This window comes from Rhinopithecus bieti, unplaced genomic scaffold, assembly GCF_001698545.2.
Source record: "Rhinopithecus bieti isolate Rb0 unplaced genomic scaffold, ASM169854v2 scaffold_14229, whole genome shotgun sequence".
Taxonomy (NCBI): Eukaryota; Metazoa; Chordata; class Mammalia; order Primates; family Cercopithecidae; genus Rhinopithecus; species Rhinopithecus bieti.
In genome coordinates, this window is record NW_016807978.1 from 1,027,643 (window position 1) to 1,050,497 (window position 22,855).

The 22,855-nt window shown below is 38.1% G+C and overlaps 1 protein-coding gene across 1 annotated transcript in view; it reads right to left on the bottom strand.

Annotated features, from left to right (window-relative positions):
• NBEAL1 (neurobeachin like 1) overlaps nucleotides 1–22,855 on the bottom strand; it is a 209,236-nt gene that overhangs the window by 83,553 nt on the left and 102,828 nt on the right. The window contains 12 exon segments of the mRNA XM_017884366.1: nucleotides 1,865–2,021; nucleotides 2,873–2,975; nucleotides 3,083–3,242; nucleotides 3,705–3,838; nucleotides 4,278–4,446; nucleotides 7,447–7,536; nucleotides 13,217–13,302; nucleotides 15,950–16,253; nucleotides 17,169–17,288; nucleotides 19,006–19,138; nucleotides 21,563–22,143; nucleotides 22,233–22,331. Coding sequence (XP_017739855.1) covers nucleotides 1,865–2,021; nucleotides 2,873–2,975; nucleotides 3,083–3,242; nucleotides 3,705–3,838; nucleotides 4,278–4,446; nucleotides 7,447–7,536; nucleotides 13,217–13,302; nucleotides 15,950–16,253; nucleotides 17,169–17,288; nucleotides 19,006–19,138; nucleotides 21,563–22,143; nucleotides 22,233–22,331 — 2,136 coding nt within the window.

Consider the following 22,855-nt stretch of genomic DNA (forward strand, 5'->3'; position numbering starts at 1 on the left):
AAAGTCTTTCCTGGTCTTTGCAACATGTAACACCCTCTTAGGAAAACCTCATAGAACTTTGTATCTCTCTTATCGATATTATCATACTCTTCTTTGTTTATAGTTATTTGTAAACTTCTCTTATTGACCCCTGCCCCTATTAGCTTAAAAGAATAATAATTCATCGTTATATTACCTGTAATGTCTAATATTATTGTGTGTAAACAAACAGTAAGTCCTCAACAAATAACTCTTTAACTGAAATAACCAAAAAAATATTGTTGGCAATGAATCATAGATATAGCTATCATGAAATAAGATGGGAATAATGGGAAGCTTTTGAAGTGGTCCAACCTTATAGGAAAATAGCCTGCATTAACTCATCTAATGCCGATAATGAAGTCATGTAACCACTGAGTACACAATAAATATTACATATACAGGACAAAATAGCCTAGTCAACATAAATCTACTTAAATTTGTGGTATTGAGGAGGTTATACCAGAAGAGCACAAATATGGCACTAAAATGTTTTTTACCATTTAGGTTCCAGTTTCAGGTTTATCAGTTGTGTGATTTTTTAAGTCACATAATCTCCCTGAATATAAATTTCCAAAAGCGTACATGCAAAGAGTAATTCCTGGTCTGTATTATGTCATAGCAGCGGTTCTCAAATTTTACCATGTGCATGAGAATAATCTGGAGGGCTTGGTTCAGCAGTTGAATCAGCAGTATATCTGCATTTCTAACAAGTTCTCAGGTAAAGTTGGTTAGGGGCCAAACAATGAGAACCACTGACTTAAGGCGTAGTTCTGAGGATTAAATGGGATAATGTACGTAAAACCAGACACATATTTATAATTTACTCTTTACGTAACATCATTTTATGAACCTAGGTTATGTTAGAAGTCTACCCACTAATGGCTGGGCATGGTGGCTCACGCCTGTAATCCCAGCATGTTGGGAGGCCGAGGAGGGCAGATCACGAGGTCAAGAGATCGAGACCATCCTGGCTAACATGGCGAAACCCCGTCTCTAGTAAAAATACAAAAATTAGCTGGATGTGGTGGTGCATGCCTGCAGTCCCAGCTACTTGGGAGGCTGAGGCAGGAGAATCGCTTGAACCCAGGAGGCGGAGGTTGCAGTGAGCCAAGATCATGTCACTGCACTCTAGCCTGGTGACAGAGCAAGACTGTCTCAAAACAAAACAAAATGAAAACAAAACAAAAAAAGAAATAAATCTACCCGGTAACTTTGATGATAACTTTGATGATAGGTAAACATACATCATGTGGACTATGAAAACAGAATTGCCAGACAAAGCAAACATTTCCATATTTTAAATTTTCTAGCTAACTAGAATATTAAATTACACTGTCATCTATTTTATGAAAAATTCAGTTAGTAGATAAAATTTACTTCTGGCCTGGCGTGGTGGCTCATGCCTGTAATCCCAGCACTTTGGGAGGCCTAGGTGGCTGGACCATTTGAGGTCAGGAGTTCAAGATCAGCCCGACCAATATGGTGAAACCCCATCTTTACTGAAAAAAAAAAAAGCAAAAAATTAGCTCAGTGTGGTGGTGCACACCTGTAATGTCAGCTACTCAGGGGGCTGAGACAGGAGAATCACTTCCCCTTCTGGGAGATGGAGGTTGCAGTGAGATGAGATCGTGCCACTGCACTCCAGCCTGGCTGACAGAGCAAGACTCCATCTTAAAAAAAAAAAAAAAAAAAAAAGATAAAATGTACTTAAGTGCATAATATTGCACGTGACACTACACATATTTTACCCACAAAATATTTAACTAGACACATACATATGTTCAGAAAATGATGTAGCAACTCAAATGTTTAAGGAAAAGTAGATTTATCTTAGGCATAATACCTGTTCTTCTTCATTAGTAGCAGCTATGTACCCCATAATACTTTGTATCTCTTCATGAGATCCACCTTTGCACAGAAAATATTTAATTAGTCCATACAAAGAAGTCCTTATTGTTCGAATATCATCTAGAGATAGTTCATTATATTTACAACCATTCCTGAAAAAGAAAACAAGGTATAAAATTGAAATTTTAATTTTACATTTCCCTCTTTTTGAGATGGAGTCTCACTCTGTTGCCCAGACTGGAGTGCAGTGGCGTGATCTCGGCTCACTGTAACCTCCACCTTCTGGGTTCAAGCAATTCTCTTGCCTCAGCCTCCTGAGTAGCTGGCATTACAGGCACATGCCACCACACCTGGCTAATTTTTGTATTTTTAGTAGAGATAGGGTTTCACCACGTTGGCGAGGCTGGTCTCAAACTCTTGACCTTACGATCTGCCTGCCTCGGCCTCCCAAAGTGCTGGGATTACAGGTGTGAGTCACCGTGCCCAGCCTAATTTTTACATTTCTATATTTTCTATATAAAAGAATTCATAGTGTTAAAAAAATATTTCCATGTAATTCTGAGATTCATGGTAACTCTGGCTTGCTTTTCTTTTTAAGGAAAATCTTCTGAGTTAAGAGTTTCAATGAATAAAATAGCTTATGTGAATACAACACCCACTACATAGCAGACATAGTTTAAGTGCTTTACATTATTAACTAATTAATTTAATCCTCAAAACAACCAAAGGCGGAAACAGTTTTCTTACCTCCTATCAAAAATGAAGAAACTCAAGCACAGAGAAGTTGAGTAATTTGCCTACAGTTGCACAATTAATGAAAGCCAGATTCAAATCCTGTGTAGCGATCCACTGTTCATTTTAACCTCCACTCTATCCTACCTCTCTCCAGTTAAAACATACTAGAATCGCTGGTAAAGAGAAAGTCTAACGTCTACACATTCCATCAAGTAGCAGACAGAAAACAATATATCAAACTGAGAAGGAACAAGGAAGGGCATCATACCCATAATAAATCCTAAGTGTATCTAGGAGAAACTGCACACCATACTTCTTTCGGAAAACTCTCCTGCTGTCTTTAATGATGGTTGAAAGATACTGTATGTGACCTAAAACAGAAAGTTCAACGGTAAGTAATTCAGCTAAAACAAAGTCAGTAGGTAGTTACAAATTTCTAAAACAACTATAAAGTTTTTATTTGAAAGCCTGCTCTCACCAATTCGAAAGGGAAAATCTCCACGGTTCCAAATACGAAAGTCAAAGAGTAAATACTGATACATTTGTTGCAGGAGCTGCATATTTTTCTCTAATGATACTTGTTCAATTAGTAACTGAACTGCCATCAATACATTAACATCCATCAAGGTGCTTGGCACCTGAAATCAAACAGAAGAGGGTTTCATATAGTTCAGTTTAAATAACTGTCATTAAGCTATAATTTTAAATCATTAATTCAGAGCATCTACTAAGCATACAAATAGAAAACTCACATTAGAAAACAAAACTTAAGTATTGGTTTTCCGATATTACACCAGAGTATATTCTTCTACTGTCATATTCCTAAAATAGTCTTATATTTCTCAATATCCCAAATACCAAAGCTATCAAACAAGGTTGTACATGTCAAAGATCATACACTATTACATAAAATAAGTATTTCTTATATAAGATGATTCCATACAAGTTTTTAAAAGTTGCCTGTGAAACAAATTATATCCATTAATAAAACTCAGGTTGTAATAATCTTTAAAAATATATTGATTAGGAAGAAAAAAATCCCAACATCAACTGCAAATCACAATCATTAGCTACATCAACACAACGTTAGACTGGCTCACCTTCTGAAGTAAAGCACCAAGAGTTGCAACTCCATGGGAGTGAATAAGATTGTCCTGATTGATAGGATGTCTCTGAATAAAATGTTTCACAATCAAGATAAATGTTGCAACTAGGTTTCTCTCTAGTCTTGACTCTGTGGAATCAGGAATATATTAATTATCATAATTACTCTAATCATTTTTATATCACATTTTCTATATCTTAATGCACACTGTTATACAAAGTAGAAATCTGGTTCAGCAGTCAGCTTCCAACGCTCTATTGTACAATAGAATCAGAAAAAGCAGCAACTGCAATATTGTATATTTATGTGCACATATTTTCTCTACCACAAATTTAACAATGTGGTCATATTTCCACTAAGAGTATAAACTAAGGATACTGGAGATTAATCTGCAGTTTTCTGATGAAAGTATTATAAACTTTCTGAATGATATTAGTAAAAGTAGAAACAGCTGCTACAGCTACAAATGGTTAAGTTTCTTCCGAATGACAGTAAAACATTTTCATCTATTTCTCAATTAATTTTCAAATTTCTCAATGACTATTTTGTGTTAATTTCATCCTAATACCTGAGGCCTTTGTGGAAGTCAATATGAGCCAATCTCCTTCAACAGGTGTTACTGATTCAGGAACGGTGCTTTCATTCTTTTCTTCAGGAATCTGTACTTCACTAAAGTGGCTGATTTGTTCCAATAAAGGAAAGAGTACATTTAACCCGCCTATGCAGTTTATGATATCCTAAAGGGAAAATTATAATGTTTAAATCTTATAAAATAAGGACAATTTTGTCATTTAATATCTTCACATGTATGAAGTTATAATTTGCTAGATAAACCTTTAAGCAATGTGTAGGATAACATAAGCTGAAGGAAGTTCTGGGTAGGAAGATGCTTTACAGGGCACCTTCAAGGGTCACCATAATCAATACTCAAGAGAAATCAGGCCAGACCATTTTTACTCCATCTTTGTTTTCCAAAGTTTAGGGATTTTGAACATAGGCAAATAAAACAGCCCCATAAGTGGACTTTATAATGTAACTCCAACAACGGAAAAACAACTGTCACTAGGCAAATAGGCATAATAAACAAGAGAAAAAATAATGAAAAAAAAATGCACCTGGTGGTACGAATATGACTGACTCCTCAACTTTTAGTTTACTAAAAGGTAGAGAGGGTATTTCAGCCGAAGTTCAAAGTTTGGATATTTTGGGTTAATAAAATATTTTCTATATCTTTTGATAAGTTACTAATATCACTGACCTCAGTTTCTTCATCTGTAAAATGGGGATAATAATAACACCTACTTCATAAAGTACTGCAAGGATTAAGTAAGCTAACATACAAAAGGTGCGGTGTCTGACATACAGTCAATACCATACAAGGTTTGCTCTTATTATTAATTATTAAAGTGTTCTGAATTGCCATTTGGATATAACTTAAGTCTTCAAACAACCTCTTCATATTCTTTGTTTTCTTAGAAATAAATTTTATTGTGTATATTTGAGTTTACAACATAATGTTGTAGGATACACATAGATAATAAAATGGTTACTATACTGAAGCAGATTAACACTTCTATCATCTCACATAGTTACTTTGCGACAAGAGCAGCTAAAATCTACTTATTTAACAAAACTCCCTTAAAAAATGTAATTTTATTAACTATAGTCCTCTATGTAACTACAGGTTTTACATTAGATCTCTGGACTTATTCATCCTACATATCTGCTACTTTGTTGGGTTTTTCTTGTTTGTTTTTGAGACAGGGTTTCGTTCTGTCACTTAGCTGGAGTGCACTGGACTGATCACAGTTCACTGCAGTCTCGACTTCCCAGGCTCAAGTGCTCCTCTCACCTCAGCCGTCCAAGTAGCTGAGATTACAGGCATGTACCACCACATCCAGCTAAGGTATGTATTTTTTGTACAAAGTTTTACCATGTTGCCCAGGCTGGTCTCAAACTTTTGGGCTCAAGCAATTTGCCCGCCATGGCCTCCCAAAGTACTGGGATTACAGGTGTGAGCCACTGTGGCTCACACATATCTTCTACTTTGTTTTGACCGTTTGTCATACCAATTTTGAAGAGCTTTTTTATAAGTAAGTAAATGAACTTTTTGGAAGGCAAACATTATTTTACCAGTTGTCATTTCATTTAACATTTTTGATCTTTCATTTGGCTACAGTATAAAATACATCTTTCTCTTTGAAATTCTGTTGCTTTTTGATTTCCACATCAGCCAAAAGTCTAACTAGTTAATAATACACATAGCCGTAACTCAGGCCACAAAAAAACTGCTTTGATTTTTAGGTACATATGGCACATATAAACAGATTTCTATATATAAAATACCACATGGAATCAGGTTTGTAAAATCAGTCTTACAAGTGAAGCAAAAGTTAACTTATGAATTGTCAATCATGTCATAAATCTTACCATGGTAACAGATTTTAAAAAAGTGCTCTGGCTGGGCATGGTGGCTCACGCCTGTAATCCCAGCACTTTGAGAGGCTAAGGTGGGCGGATCAACTGAGGTCAGGAGTCCAAGACTAGCCTGTCCAACATGATGAGACCCTGTCTCTACTAAAAACATAAAAATTAGCTGGGCGTGGTGGCAGGTGCCTGTAATTCCAGCTACTTGGGAGGCTGAGGCAGGAGAATCGCTTGAACCTGGGAGGCAGAGGTAGCAGTGAGCAGAGATCGCACCACTGCACTCTACCCTGGGTGACAGCAAAACTCTGCCTCAAAAAAAAAAAAAAGAACAACAAGTGTTCTTATACCAAAACTAAGGAGAAAAATGCTTTATATACCATGAATAACATGAAATTAACACTAATTGACAGATTCATTTCTACACAGGCAAAATTATCTTAATGATTTCTGTTTCACTGAAAATAATAAATGTATTTGGTTGGTGTTAACTGATTAGAAAAATTTTTTTTTTCCTGATTTACCAGCAAGTCCTCTTATAATTATCTTTTATTTCCCTGATTTACCAGCAAGTCTTCTTATAATTATCTTTTGTATTTATTTTATTTCACTTAGGTTATAACTTCTATTTAAAATATCATTTAAGGAAACACTATATTTAAGAATTAAGCCTCTCTCACTGTAAACAACCTTTACTAATTTAATCACTCAGTCAACACTTACTTGTTGCATAACCCTGTACCAGGAACTGGTTAAAAAAAAAAAAAAAGAAAAAAGCAGTGACCCTTCCTTTAAAGTTCTTATGGACTACTAGAGCATTAACCAAGCAGTTACTATTTGCCATGGTAAGTGAAATAATAAAGTGCTAGGGATACCCGTAAGAGCAGTTTGGTCTTGGAAACTAAATAGAGGCCTCTAGATGGAAGGAAAGTTCCAGCTGTGACATAAATATGAGGTCAATGAAAAAGGAAAATAAGATTTGAGAACTCATACAGACATGGCAAAAACATGCAAACTGCACACAGACAGTTGCCCCTGCCAGGAATTGATTTTTTTCTCACTGACTTTATAATGAACGACATTATTCAAAGACCTGCTGTAGCTTACAAAGGTAATTACATTTCAAACCAAGTCATTCAACTACATTAGTCATTTAACTTTGCATTTGTTTATCCTTCAAATTGTATGTTTGCATAACATTTTAACTGACATCTATTATTCAGATCAATCTGGGGTGCTTTAAAAACAAAATCTTTAATAAGAGTATCAGTAAACTCATATAATGTGTTGCCCAACATTTACTATTAATTTACCTTAATGTCCCAGTTCACTACTTTGTTTCCTGTTAATCTTCCATGTAAACAATTAGTAGATAAATCAAGACAAATTGAATTTTTGCAGGCCTAAGAATAAAAGAAATATATGGCAAACAACCAATTAGAACAAAACATAAATTTAACCACATATAGAACATTTCACCATAATATAAAAAGGAATATAGGATAGTTAAAGATAAGATGCCCATCATATGAATTTTAGTATTGCTGTTCTCTCTTAAACGAAAGAATCAGGGCCGGGCATGGTGGCTCATGCCTGTAATCCCAGCACTTTGGGTGGCCAAGGCGAGGGGATCACCTGAGGTCAGGAGTTCGAGACCAGCCTGGCTAACATGGTAAAACCCCGTCTCAACTAAAAATACAAAAACTAGCCAGGTGTGGTGGTGGGCCCCTGTAATCCCAGCGACTTGGGAGGCTGAGGCAGGAGAACTGCTTTAACCCAGGAGACAGAGGTTGCAGTTAGCTGACACGGTGCCACTGCACTCCAGCCTCAGTGACAGAGTGAGACTCTGTCTAAAAAAAAAAAAAAAAAAAAAAAAGACTCAGGAATTAGATTCTAAAGCACCCACTTAAGAAAAGTAGGTCACTGCTGCTTGTCATCTGACAGATGAGCTATAACAAGAACTTTTTCGCCAGTCACAGTTCTTTTTTTTGGAGAGTCTCGTTCTTGTCGTCCAGGCTGGAGTACAGGGGTGTGATCTTGGCTCAATGCAACCTCTGCCTCCCAGATTCAAGCAATTCTCCTGCCTCAGCCTCCTGAGCAGCTGAGATTACAGGGGTGTGCCACCATACCCGGCTTATTTTGTATTTTTAGTAGAGATGGGGTTTCACCATGTTGGCCAGGCTGGTCTTGAACTCCTGACCTCAGGTGATCTGCCACCTCAGCCTCACAAAGTGCTGGGATTACAGGCATGAGCCACTGCACCCGGCCTCGCCAGTCACACTTCTTAAATTTTCATCTTTTAAACAAATACATGAAAACAGATTTTTGGCTTTAAAAAAATTCAATGTTTTATTTCCATTAGCACTTTCCTAGGCACAATCTCAAGACACACATAAAATGTGTGATTAAAATGAGAGATAAATAACAGAACAAAAAAAAAATCATGATATAAAAATACAATTACAGGAATAATATACTATTTTCCCTCATGTTGCTGCCAGACAATTCTGGCTGTATTCAGAGTAAGAGCTTAGTCTGCAACTTTAGAAACAAAGTTATTTGTTAACCTCCATTTGTAAAGGCATGTTAACTTCATATTCAATCCAAATTTTCAGGTAATGAAGCATCCTTGAATCTAATCTAATCCCTATTCCAAAAGAAAGTAAACCTACAAATTATAGCGCACATGAGGTAGCTACTGCTTTCCTCTTTAAACAAATGAGAAAAATTGCTTTAATAAACCAAATACTTAACGTAAACGTTATCTGTCTCAGAGACACACGTCTTTCTCCAGTTACTACTTTAGTCTGTAACTAAAAACTGTGTATCTATGACCTGTTTTAACACAATAATCTCCTAACGGTATGACTGCCTCTAGAATCCTACCCCTCCAATCCAACTTTCACACTGCAGCTTAAGACCATTTCTAAAACGTGGACCTGATAATATTACTCTTCTGCTTAAAATTCTATCCATTGCCAATTATTTACTCTGACATAGGAGGTTTGCTATAATGTGACCTTGCTCTCTAGTCTCATCTCCTCTTGCTCAGTGCCCTATACCCAAATACATGTAGAACCCAGTTTTACAGTCTATGCCTTTTTAAGTGATATTTACCATGCATCCCTCCTCAACCTTGTCTTCTAAAACACAAATGAAACCATCTTCTTTATGATTTTCTAGCTTCCTGGAAAAACAAACCACTCCTCATTTGCACCCTCACTATTATTTTGTACATTATTCCAACAAAGAAATATTGTATATTAGTTAAGGATAGAAATTAAACAGGCTGGGTTCTAATTCCAGGATTCACTAGAATTATGAGTCTAAGCAAGTTACTTACTGTGCTTCAGAAAACTAAAGCTTAGAAAAGATAACAGATAATACCATATACCTCTCAGGGCTTTTGTGAAGATTAAGTGAAACAATATACATGAAGCACTTAGCATAGTGCTTAACATATTGTTAACACCCCATAAATGGTAGCTAAAAGAAAAACAAATGCTCATAAAGTTATGTTGAACTTATTTTAAAAAAATATTTATTTTACTTTAGATTGTAAACTTCTTACAGACACTTTATTTATCTTTGTATCCTAAGGGTATAGCATAATTCTTGACAGTAAGAAGACACTCAATAAGTTTTAAGCAAATGGGTGACTAAACACCTCCGATAAATGAGTACAAAAAATAAAAAACCGTTGACTATTTTTAAAATCCTCTGGAGCAGCTTTTCCCAAACTAGCATTTGTTAATAACTAAGTTAAAATAACAAAACATGTTCTATGCTCAAATAGCTGGTAAAACAGTAGGACAAAACAAAAGTAAACTGGTTTCTTTATAGCAGAATTTTTAAAATGTATCATTAACCTCCAAGATGGATATAAAGAATGCAACAGGGCCGGGTGCGGTGGCTCACACCCGTAATCCTAGCACTTTGGGAGTCCAAGGCAGGTGGATCACCTGAGGTCAGGAGTTCAAGACTAGCCTGGCCAACATGGTGAAACCTTGTCTCTACTAAAAACACAAAAAATTAGCCAGGTGTGGTGGTGCATGCCTATAATCCCAGCTACTCGGGAGGCTGAGGCAGGAGAATCACTTGAACCCAGGAAGCGGAGGTTGCAGTGAGCCGAGATCGCACCACAGGACTCCAGCCTGGCAACAGAGCGAGACGCGGTCAAAAAAAAAAAAAAAAAAAAAAGCAACAGGCCATGTGCGGTGGCTCACACCTGTAATCCTACCACTTTGCAAGGTCTAGGTGGCTGGATCACTTGAGCCCAGGAGTTCAACACCAGCCTAGGCAACATAGTAAGACCTCGTCTCTAGAAAACAATCAAAAAATGGGGTGGAAGTATTACTTGAGCCCAGGAGGATGGAGGATGAGGCTGCAACGAGTCATGATCGTGCCACTGCACTCCCACCTAGGTAATGGGAGTAAGACCCTGTCTTAAAAAAAAAATAGAATCCAAGAGTCCCCTAAATTTATTTAACTATAGAGTCCCTGTCTCATGACATAGCACTGTTTTGGGGAAACATTCCTTCAGTAATCTTATTGTATTTATCAATAGTCATATTAAGTTTCTTGGGGAAAAACAAGACAATAGCTGTTTTCTGGGTAGTATAGAATTTTTTACTTTCAATGGTAAAAAAAAAAAAAAAAATCCAACTTTAATCTTTAAAGCTAACAAATTCAAAGTTACTTTTTAAAAAGAATATGATGACCATAATGTCAAAAAGACCAGTCAGGCCGGGTGCGGTGGCTCACACCTATAATCCCAGCACTTTGGGAGGCCAAGGCAGGCGAATCACTTGAGGTGAAGAGTTCAAGATCAGCCTGGCCAACATGGTGAAACCCCATCTACCAAAAATACAAAAATTAGCCAGGTGTGGTGGCACGTGCCTGTAATCCCAGCTACTCGGGAGGCTGAGGCCAGTGAATTGCTTAAACCTGGGAGGCAGAGGCTGCAGTGAGCCAAGATTGCGCCACTGCACTCTAGCCTGGGTGAGAGAGCGAGACTCCATCTTAAAAAAAAAAAAAAAAAAAGTTGGCCGTCACACATCCAGAACTTGCCACTAAATATATTGTTTGGATTATATGCAATTATTTCTTAGCTATCTATGCTATATAGGGAGAACGAAAATAGGTGTAAGATACAATTCTTGCCAAGAAATAACATAAGATATAGTAAACAAACATGTATCTTCGGGAAAAGAAGTTATACAAAGCAAATAAAAATATAAGACTCAAGAGATATTACAACCAATGCAATGCATAAACTTTGACTGGATCCAGGATTCATTTCTAAAAGGCTATAAAATATTTTGGAAAATTTGAATACAGAGTATATATTAGATGAATTATGGGCCATTTTCTTAGGTAGGTAGATGATTATGTAGAAATATACAGGGATGAAATGTCTTGATAGCTATGTCAATTTGTTTTCACTAATGATTTGAGACAAAGTCAGCAAGTACAGTAAAACGTTAGTAACTGGTTAATTTAGGTGAAGAGTATATAGGATATCACTTTACCATTCTTTTGACTCCTCTCTAGGTTTGAAATGTATCACAGCAAAAAGAAGGGAGAAAATAAAACTAATAAGCAAATTTTATTAGGTCAGATACAAAAAATAAATATTTAAAAGTATGGCCAGACATGGTGGCTCATTCCTGTAATCCCAACACTTTGGGAGGCTGGGGTGGAAGAACTGCTTGAGCCCACGAGTTCAAGACTAGCCTGGGCAACAGAGTAACACCCTGTCTCTATAAAAAATACAAAAAAAAAAAAAAAAAAAGGCTCAGCATGGTGGCACATGCCTGTAGTCCTAGCTACTCAGGAGGCTGAGGGCGCGAGGACTGCTTAAGCTCAGGAGTTCAAGACCACAGTGAGCCATGATCCCACCACTTTTTTGGAGAACCTGTCTCCAAAAAAACGATGTCAGGTGGTGGGGTAGAAAAAAGTCCTTTTCCCTTTTACTTATCTAATAAAAGCAACTGAGGTCAGCAAGGACTGAGGGAAAAAAGACAAAAGAACTGTGAGAGATAAAAGAATCAGGAGGAAGAAAAGAAGTAGTAAAAACATTAATTGTTTCCATTATGCTAAATGTTACACGGACTCAGAAAATGTTTTGGTTTTGTGAGATTATACATTTTGTGTATCTTTTCTAGTTTAGCCAGCTGGTGCACGATAATAATTTATTACTTTCTTTTTCTTTTTTTTTCTTTTTTGAGATAGAGTCTCAGTCTATTACCCAGGCTGGAGAATAGTGGTGCGATCTCAGCTGACTGCAATTTCCGACTCCCGGGTTCGATCAATTCTCAGGCCTCACCCTCCCAAGTAGCTGGGACTATAGGCGCCTGCCACCACACCTGGCTAATTTTTTGTATTTTTAGTAGAGACAGGGTTTCACTATATTGGCCAGGTTGGTCTTGAACTCCTGACCTCCGGTGATCCACCCACCTCAGCCTCCTAAAGTGCCAGGATTACAGGCATGAGCCACTGTGCTGGGCTCTTTTATTTTTTTTATTTTTGCATTTTTCATACATTTTGTAGAGACGGGGGTCTCGCTATGTTGCTCAGGCTTGTCTGGAACTCCTGGCCTCAAACGATCCACCTGGGCATCCCAAAGCGCTGCAATTACAAGTGTGAGCCACTGTGTCTTCTGGCCTTTTTCTCCTTTCGAAGTGAACATTTTCCTTCTTCTCTTTTTTTTTTTTAATTTTTGGCTATATCACATTTACAAAACTGAGCACAATTCTGTTTCATCGCTCCTTCTAGTAAACTATGAGAATACAAATACAAACAATTTCACTTACTAAAGTCAATTCATCGGTACAAATTCCAACTATAACTATTGCCATTAGTACCACAGGGATGACATAATGATAATATTTGGACCCTCGTGGAGGAAATATACCTTATTTTTTACTGCTTCTCACCTTCCTTTGAAAATTCATGATTATTTTGATGGCAATTCAAACTCCTCCTTTTAATTACCCAATGAAATGACAAAAGGAATAGAAAAGGAATTGTAGTTCACAACATAGTTATAACTAAATGGACAGTTCACAAATTTACTCTGACCTTTGCTGTGTAGTAAAGAAGGATGTTACCAGGCAGGTCGGCCATGTCAGACTCTTGACACTTCCAAGGGCTTAAACAATTTGGACCTGAAAATTATTTACATACATATACACACCATTGAATATATATGGTCTCCTTGGTTCTGTTATCAGAATAAAATTTAAAATTAAGCTGCTTCGAGCTAGTCAAACAATACAGCTGAAACCCATTAAGCTAAAATTTACTTTGTTTTTATATTCCAGTTTATCCAAAACCTATAAAAATTGGGGAATAAATCAATTTCCATTACAGAAAAATTGTTTTATATAGCATTAAAAAACTATTATCAGCCAGGTACAGTGGCTTATGCCTGTAATCCCAGCACTTTGGGAGGCTGAGGCAGGTGGATCACTTGAGCTCAGGAGTTTGAGACCAGACTGGGCAACATGGCGAGACAACACCTCTACAAAAAAATATAAAAAATGAGCCAGAGGTGGTGGCATGTGCCTATAGTCTCAGCTACTCAGGAGGTGAGAGTATCACTCAAGCCTGGGAGTCAGAGGTTGCAGTGATCTGAGATTGTGCCACTGCATTCTGGCCTCAGCAACAGAGTGAGATATTGTCTCGGAAACAAAAACAAACAAAAATTATGATCTGGCCACACATGGTGGCACACGCCTGTAATTCCAGCACTTTGGGAGGCTGAGGCAGGTGGATCACCTGAGGTCAGGAGTTTGAGATCAGCCTGGCCAACATGGTAAAACCCTACATCTACTAAAAATACTAAAAAATTAGCTGGGCATGGTGGCAGGCGCCTGTAATCCCAGCCACTCAGGAGGCTGAGGTGGAGAATCGCCTGAACCCAGAAGGCTGAGGCTGCAGTGAGCCGAGGTCATGCCACTGCACTCCAGCCTGGGCAACAAGAGAAAAACTCTGTCTCAAAAAAAAAAAAAAAAAAAAAAAAAAAAAAAACAAAGAAAGCAAGAAAGAAATTATAAACAACCTAAGTAAATAACATGTCTTGAATCCAAGGAAATATACAACCATTAAAAATGATCATTTAGGCTTGGCACAGTGGCTCACGCCTGTAATCCAAGCACTTTAGGAGGCCAAGATGGGAGGATCACTTGAGGCCAGGAGTTCAAGACCAGCCTAGTGAACATGGCGAAACCTTATCTCTACTAAAAATACAATAATTAGCTGGGTGTGGTGGCACATGCCCGCAATCCTAGCTACTTGGGAGGCTGAAGCACAAGAAACACTTGAACCTAGGAGTCAGAGGTTACAGTGAGCCGAGATCAGCCACTGCACTCCAGCCTGGGCGACAGAGCAAGGCTCTGTCTCAAAAAAACAAAAAAACAAACAAACAAAAAGAAAAGAAAAGAAAAGAAAAGAAAAGAAAAAAAAGATAAGGTTCTAATATAAAGTGTGAAAGTGTGGGCAATCCCATTCATCTCAAAATTCCCATGCAATCTAAAAAAGATATTTAGACAAATAACAAGCTATTCTGCAGAGTTACATAACTCTTAAAAGCTTAACTCCTGAACATCCTGCTAGAATATACATATAATTTTGAAAGCAGTTAGGATCCAATAATAACTATTAGTACATATATTTAAAATCATAGCCAAAATTCCAGCACTTTGGGAGGCTGAGACGGGAGGACCACGAGGTCAAGAGATCGAGACCATCCTGGCTAACGTGAAACCCCGTCTCTACTAAAAAAATACAAAAAACTAGCCGGGCGAGGTGGCGGGTGCCTGTAGTCCCAGTTACTCGAGAGGCTGAGGCAGGAGAATGGCGTGAACCTGGGAGGTGGAGCTTGCAGTGAGCTGAGATCCGGCCACTGCACTCCAGCCTGGGCGACAGAGTGAGACTCCGTCTCAACAAAAAAAAAAAAAAAAAAAATCATAGCCAAAAGAAAACAAAAGCCAAAACAAAATGAAAAACAGTTTGCAAACTTATCCAAGCTCCCCTAATTCTACTGCCTTCATGAATTCTTCAGGTATACTAATATATCAGTTGAAAAAATGACAAGTTTTAGAATAAGGCTCATAATTTTGGAAGCAGTTATAATTTCTTCTGGAGATACAGTTATACTTTGTTTCATCGATTCATTAAAATCTGTCAAAAGTACTGGCAGTGTTATGGACTGAATTATGTCCCCCTAAAATTCCTGTTTAAAGCCATAATCCCCAGTGTGACTATATTTGGAAATAGGGCCTTTAAAGTGGTAACTGGGATTAAATGAAGTCATCAGGATGGGCCTTAATCTGATAGAGCCCCTTATAATAAGAAACACAAGAGATCTCTTTCTCTGTCCATATACATACAGAGAAAAGACCATGTGAGAACACAGCAAGAAGGTGACCACCCATAAGCCAGGAAGAGAAGCCTCACTTCTATGGAAGTGAGAGCCTGATCCTGACGTCACCTCAATCTTGAACTTCAAGCTTCCAGAACTGTGAGAAAATAAATTTCTGTTGTTAAAGCCACCCAGTCTGTGGTATTTTGCTATGACAGCCCTAGCAGACAAATACAGGCAGTATTATAGATGATATTTGAAATACTTCCAAAAGGTTTGCTTTATTTATGCCTACAAAACAAAAAGTATGGTATGTGGAGGGGCTTTTTCTTTCCCTTCAGCTTCAGTTAAAACAAATAACTCTTCACATGAAATATATTCTTTAGAATACATTTAGACAACAGAAAAAACTCTAAATTTGCATAAGCATTATGACTGTACATGCTTACCTGCTAAATATAACGCCTTCACCTGAGGAGGTTGTAGCGCTTCATAGAAGATGATAACAGATCCTAGCTGACCCTCCAGAGATGTGGGACACCCCCATTCACTGTCTTGGGTTCCAGCTGATATCAATTTGGTAATCAATTTTGATTTTTCAATTGTTCCTCCCCAGGAAGCTGATGACAGAATTCCACCAAATGATGTCCGATGAGGGGTAATAGGAGAAGAGAAAGGTGGATCTGGGATTTGGGATGGTGGAGGAGTGGTGGTTCTTTGTCCAGCTGAACCGATGCAACAGGAAGTAAAGGGCTAAAAACAAACAAAAAAATTACACAATTTTAATTAAAATATATCCTCATATTTAATATAAAATTACACAATAAAATAGGGCATAAAATTACACAAATAAATAAATTGAAAATAAAAGTGGAAGCAACTTTATTTTTACCAAATCATGATGTGTACATGCATTGTATACTTAGGAAATTATTAGCAAAATAACCTTGGCCTATAGAATTTGGATGCATTACTTTTATGACTGATTTTATATTCTTTGGTAATTTTTGAATTTTTAAAGTGTATATGATTAAGAATTTTTTTAACTTTACTGTTTTTGAAAATAGAGAAAACTATTTTTTCTCTTTAAAATATATAAATATTAATCACAAACTATCCTGAAATGGTCACTGAGATGAAAACCAACAAGAAATTACTGAATCACAGGACTTGTGAAATAATCTACTCTATTCCACTATCTTCAGAAAAGGCCCTCTAGTGTTCTTTGAGAACCACTTCAATACATAAACTCTATTTTATACCTAACTAAAATGTGAAGGTTTTAAGCTTCTTCATTATTGTTTCAATTTTAATCGAGTTAGAAGAGTCCCTCATAATATTCTCTTAAGTATTTCACATACTTAGAGAGCTTTTATTAAACAATAGATTGATCTGCTCTATTCATTTCTTTGGCTTTCCTGTTATAAGTCTTTCTTTCTAAGCCTTTGTATCTTCCTTAAATGTTTTCCTTTCTTCACATTGTCTGACTTCATCTAGTAATGACAGGCTGACAGAACTGAATATTAATATGTGGAGTCCTACCACATAGAAAACACTTTAAAATCTGGGGCCACATATTTACAGCAAACATAACCTTCTACATTAACTAAAACATTTCAAGAATTCTCAATCGATGGGGCCTGTAAAGAGTAGGTTGGATATACTTACTTCATTCATGGCAGGAAATCTGAGAGGGGCAGAAACCTTCTGTTGTCCATTGTCATAGATATAGATGAAGCTCTGACCAAAGGGCCTTTTTCCAGGCATGTGGACAATAGTTATGTTGTGCTGATGAAGTGAAACACACATTTAAAAGGATAAAATTACATTATATCTTTGGAATGACAAATGCTTTCAGAATTTTGCTCTATAATTTGTACAAATAGAACATTAAGATTAAACTTAGTTAAATGTTAATTAAATTGATGTTGTCAAAGTAACAATTTTTTCCATAGTAGTACAAAAGCACCTACGTGTATTCTATAAAATATACACAATTGTAACAGTACCTTTTCCGCATTTCCAAAGCTTCAGTATTCCTTAGAATCATTTTTAAAAATGAGAAGCATTTTATATTTTAGAAAACAATACAAATGCATTGTTTAAAACAACCTATCGGCTGGGCGCAGTGGCTCACACCTGTAATTCCAGCACTTTGGGAGGTGGGTGGATCACCTGAGGTCAGCAGTTCGAGACCAGCCTGGCCAACATGGTGAAACCCCACCTCTACCGAAAAATACAAAAATTAGCCAGGTGTGGTGGCAGGTGCCTATAATCCCAGCTACTCAGGAGGCTAAGATAGGAGAATTGCTTGAACCCAGGAGGTAGAGGTTGCAGTGAGCTGAGATGGTGCCACTGGACTCCAGCCTTGGTGACAGAGTGAGACTCTGTTCCAAAAGAAAAAAACAAAACAAAACAAAACAAAACAAAACCACAAAACAACCTATCATCTCATTTTATTTTGTCATTTTTTAAAAAATCCTTTTTTAGAAATTGGGTCACGCTCTACAGCTGAGGCTTGAGTGCAGTGGTGCAATCATAGCTCATTACAGCCTTGAACTCCCCAGTATCTTCCTGAGTAGCTAGAATTACGTGTGCCACTTCACCCAACTAAGTTTTAAATTTTTTGTAGAGAAAGTCTCACCCCAGGCTGGTCTTGAACTCCTGGCTTCAAGCAATCCTCCCACCTTGGCCTCTCAAAGTGCTAGGTTTACAGGTGTGAGTTACAGCACCCAGCCCATCTCATTTTAATATGAAATTCAAAATTAAATTTACTTATAGAGGTAGGCGGATCACAAGGTCGAGAGATCAAGAACATCCTGGCCAACATGGTGAAATCCTATCTCTACTAAAAATACAAAAATTAGCTGAGTGTGGTGGCGCATGCCTGTAGTTCCAGCTACTTGGGAGGCTGAGACAAGAGAATTGCTTGAACCCAGGAGGCAGAGGTTGCAGTGAGTTGAGATCACGCCACTATACTCCAGCCTGGCAACAGAGCAAGACTCCATCTCAAAAAAATAAAAAAAATAAATTTTTTTTTTTACTTATAGAAAACCTCAAGACATCCTAACATTCTAAATACATATTTACTAATTTATTTATTTATTTATTTTTTGAGACAGGGTCTCACTCTGTTGCCCAGGCTGGAGTACAGTGGCACCATCTCAGTTTACTGGAGCCTTGACTTCCTGGGCTCAAGCGATTCTCCCAACTCAGCCTCCCAAGTGGCTGGGACCACAGGCACAAATCACCATACCCAGGTAATTTTTGTATTTTTTGGTAGATACTGGGTTTCACCATGTTGCAGTGATGGTCTCAAACTCTTGAGCTCAAGTTATCTGCCTGTCTTGGCCTCCTAAAGTGCTGCAATTATGTACAGGTATGCCACTGCCCAGCCTCATTTAAATTTTTTTAGCAAAAAAAATGACTGCTGTTGAATTTATGACAATAGTGGGAAATACCATTAACCATACAAGAAGTTAAATGTGATGCCCTAAAGCCTTACCCAGAGGGAATCACAGAAACTGTGGTCAGGAAGCATAACCGTTGCATATTCTCTTTTTGTGCACACTGCCACGACCAACATCCCTGAATGGGTAATAAAGGCTTCAAAACCCATGCCACTTCCTGTAAAAAAACTAACAAAAATATGTATTATCAGAACTTTTGAAGTTGGTTGCTCAGTTTCCTCATCATTAAAGTACATAAAACCATAAAGCCATCATGAATGTCTTTACCAATAATTTTGTAGCTTAAATTCTATTGCCACACACTAGTCCAACCTTGTTTCAAAGACCCTTTTAAAATCCATTTTGGTCGTAAGAGTTTAGTAAATAAAAGGCAGCCTTCTAAAGTGGAATTCCACAAGTAAAAGTAAAAAAGTAAAACTATTAATTTTCAAATCTCTAAAATTCTTCCAAATAAGAATCAGTAAGCATAAATAAAGGTCTTTAAAATCACACAGCATAGGCCAGGAGCGGTGTCTCATGCCTGTAATCCCAGCACTTTGGCAGGCCGAGGCGGGCAGATCACCTGAGGTCAGGAGTTCGAGACCAGCCTGTCCAATGTGGTGAACCATCTCCTCTACTAAAAATACAAAAATTAGCTGGGTGTGGTGGTGGGTGCTTGTAGTCCCAGCTACTCAGGAGGCTGAGGCAGGAGAATCGCTTGAACCCAGGAGGTGGAGGTTGCAGTGAGCTGAGATCATGCCACTGCACTCCAGCCTGGGTGACAAGAGTGAAACTCTGTCTTTAAAAAAAAACAAAACACGGCCGGGCGCGGTGGCTCAAGCCTGTAATCCCAGCACTTTGGGAGGCCAAGATGGGCAGATCACGAGGTCAGGAGATCAAGACCATCCTGGCTAACACGGTGAAACCCCGTCTCTACTAAAAATACAAAAAACTAGCCGGGCGTGGTAGTGGGTGCCTGTAGTCCCAGCCACTCGGGAGGCTGAGGCAGGAGAATGGCGTGAACCCAGGAGGCAGAACTTGCAGTGAACTGAGATCCGGCCACTGCACTCCAGCCTGGGCGACAGAGCGAGACTCCGTCTCAAAAAAACAAAACAAAACAAAACACAAGGCATATTAAAAAGTAGTAGCTATTAAATTCTGGATGTACATACACATAGGTTTTCTGTTCCTTCATATAAATATATAGCATATTTATCTGTAATATATACTTATAGCATATTCAATGGAATAGAAATCATTACTCATTTTTTTCTTTCTTTTTTCTTTTTTTTGAGGAAAATCTCCCTCTATTGCCTAGGCTGGAGTGCAGTGGTACGATCTTGGCTCACTGCAATCTCTGCTTTCTGGGTTCAAGTGATTCTTGTGCCTCAGTCTCCCAACTGGCGCATGCTGGGATTACAGGCATGCACCACCACGCCCAGCTAATTTCTGTATTTTTAGTACAGATGGTGTTTCTCCATACTGACAAGGCTGGTCTTGAATTCCTGACCTCAAGTGATTCGCCCGCCTCAACTGCTTAAAGTACTAGGATTACAGGTGTGAGCCACCACACCTGGCCATTATTCATTTTCACGGAGTTTTTTCTGTGTGTGACATCTTGCTTTGTCACCCAGGTTGAAGTGCAGTGGTGCAATCACAGCTCACTGTAGCCTCAACTTCCTGAGCTGAAGTGATCCTCAAGTAGCTGGGACTACAGGTGTGTGCCACCATACCTGGCTAGTTTTTATATTTTTTGTAGAGATAAGGTTTTGCCATGTTGCCCAGGCTAGTCTTGAACTCCTGGCTTCAAGCAATGCACCTGCCTCTACCTCCTAAAGTGGTGGAATTACAAGCGTGTCACCACACCTGGCCCATTTTCAAGATTATTACTCCTTTTTGCTTTCACTTTTACACTACTTTTAAGAAGGAAACTTGTGGCCGGGTGCGGTGGCTCAAGCCTGTAATCCCAGCACTTTGGGAGGCTGAGACAGGCGGATCACGAGGTCAGGAGATCGAGACCATCGTGGCTAATACGGTGAAACCCCGTCTCTACTAAAAAAAACACAAAAAACGGCCGGGCGCGGTGGCTCAAGCCTGTAATCCCAGCACTTTGGGAGGCCAAGACGGGCGGATCACGAGGTCAGGAGATCGAGATCATCCTGGCTAATACGGTGAAACCCCGTCTCTACTAAAAAATACAAAAAAAAACTAGCCGGGCGAGGTGGCGGGCGCCTGTAGTCCCAGCTACTAGGGAGGCTGAGGCAGGAGAATGGCGTGAACCTGGGAGGCGGAGCTTGCAGTGAGCTGAGATCTGGCCACTGCACTCCAGCCTGGGTGACGGAGCAAGACTCTGTCTCAAAAAAAAAGAAAAAAAAAGGAAACTTGTTTCCAAAGTAGCCTCAAAACTTAACCAGCAATATTTGAGGTATATAGCTATTACTATGAAAGCAATAGAGCACTTACAATTAAACTGCATAAAGCCTCCGGATGAAGAGACTTTAGATAAATTGTACATCTAAAAGCTAGATGCTTGGAAACAGTTTTCCTGTTTAAGAATCACAGCACATATTGTTATTACAGTATTCATTTATATTCCATAATGTTTACCAATACCTGTACAATTGTTTCCTTTTCCCTCCTTTGTTAGCAATGCCAAGAGTCAATTGATCCTGATCTAAGCAAAACCAAGCACTGAAAGAAAAGGCGGACCCCGGCCATTTCTGTATGAGAGGCACAGAAATTCCTGCCATACTATGTGACAAATCAAAATATTGGAGGGCACTCTCTAGACTTAGTTTTCGAGCCATTGTCAGGATTGCTCGAGTCACAGGAGTGACATAAGGGTGAACAGACTCAGATTCATCCACTCTAAGCAATCTTAGTAGTCGACGGATTTCTTCTGAGCTCACTGACTGACTCCCCAAGGAACCATGGATTGCAATCAAGTTCTCAGCACAAGTTTGATGGAGGGAAGAATGCGAGTCAAGGGTTTCAATGATTCTAATCCCCATGTTTGCATTGACACAAGTAGTTCGACTCTGTCTATTAATACAACAAATTCTTTTCAGCCAATCAGAGATGAAGATTTGCAGGTCATGGGATTGTAGTTCTGGAAGCCACTGGATAAGAAGCAAGAGAGGTTGGACATTACTAATGCCCAAAATCCCAACTGAAGTGTGGTCACCCTCTACAGCCTGAAAAGCAACATAAAAGATAAAAGGTTAGTTACCATTTTCAAAATGGATATTAACAGAAGTTCTCTTAATAAAAGTTATAAACTCACCATATTCATAAGCTCTTTAAGTAATTCCAGTGGTGGCTGACCCAGGGATTTTAATACTTCAAACATATGTGTATAACCAATTCTTTCTTTAAATACTTCCTAGGGGATGGGAAGACAATATATCGAAGTACATTTTCAAAGACTGAATGTGTTGGAATTTTAAAAATATTAAATAGTCATTTATGCTAATTAACTTAATATTAAATAAAGAAAAAGATATTAGTTCACTATTTGCCTTCTTAAATCACGTCTTCATTTTAAAATAGATTCCATATAACTTCTGGAGTAATAAAGTTATAATTCTCTACCAAAATTAAAAATAAATGAAATTAACAATAACTGTGTTATAGAATTATTATATTATTTGCAGATTAGAGCATATGACAGTTCTTGTATTTTCTTCACTTGATTTGCAATTACTAGAGTAGTAGTTAGTCAAAACAAAAATAAGAGGAAAAAATGAGGAGACTGTAGGTAAGAGGAGTCAGACATCAGCCTAAAAAGATCCAATTAAAGAGTTCCTAGCAATTTTGAATAGTGGTCAGAAATAAACTGAGTACAAAGAGTTTTCTCTGTGCTACTTGTATTTAAATGGAATGAATTATCTGGAACATCAAGTTCAT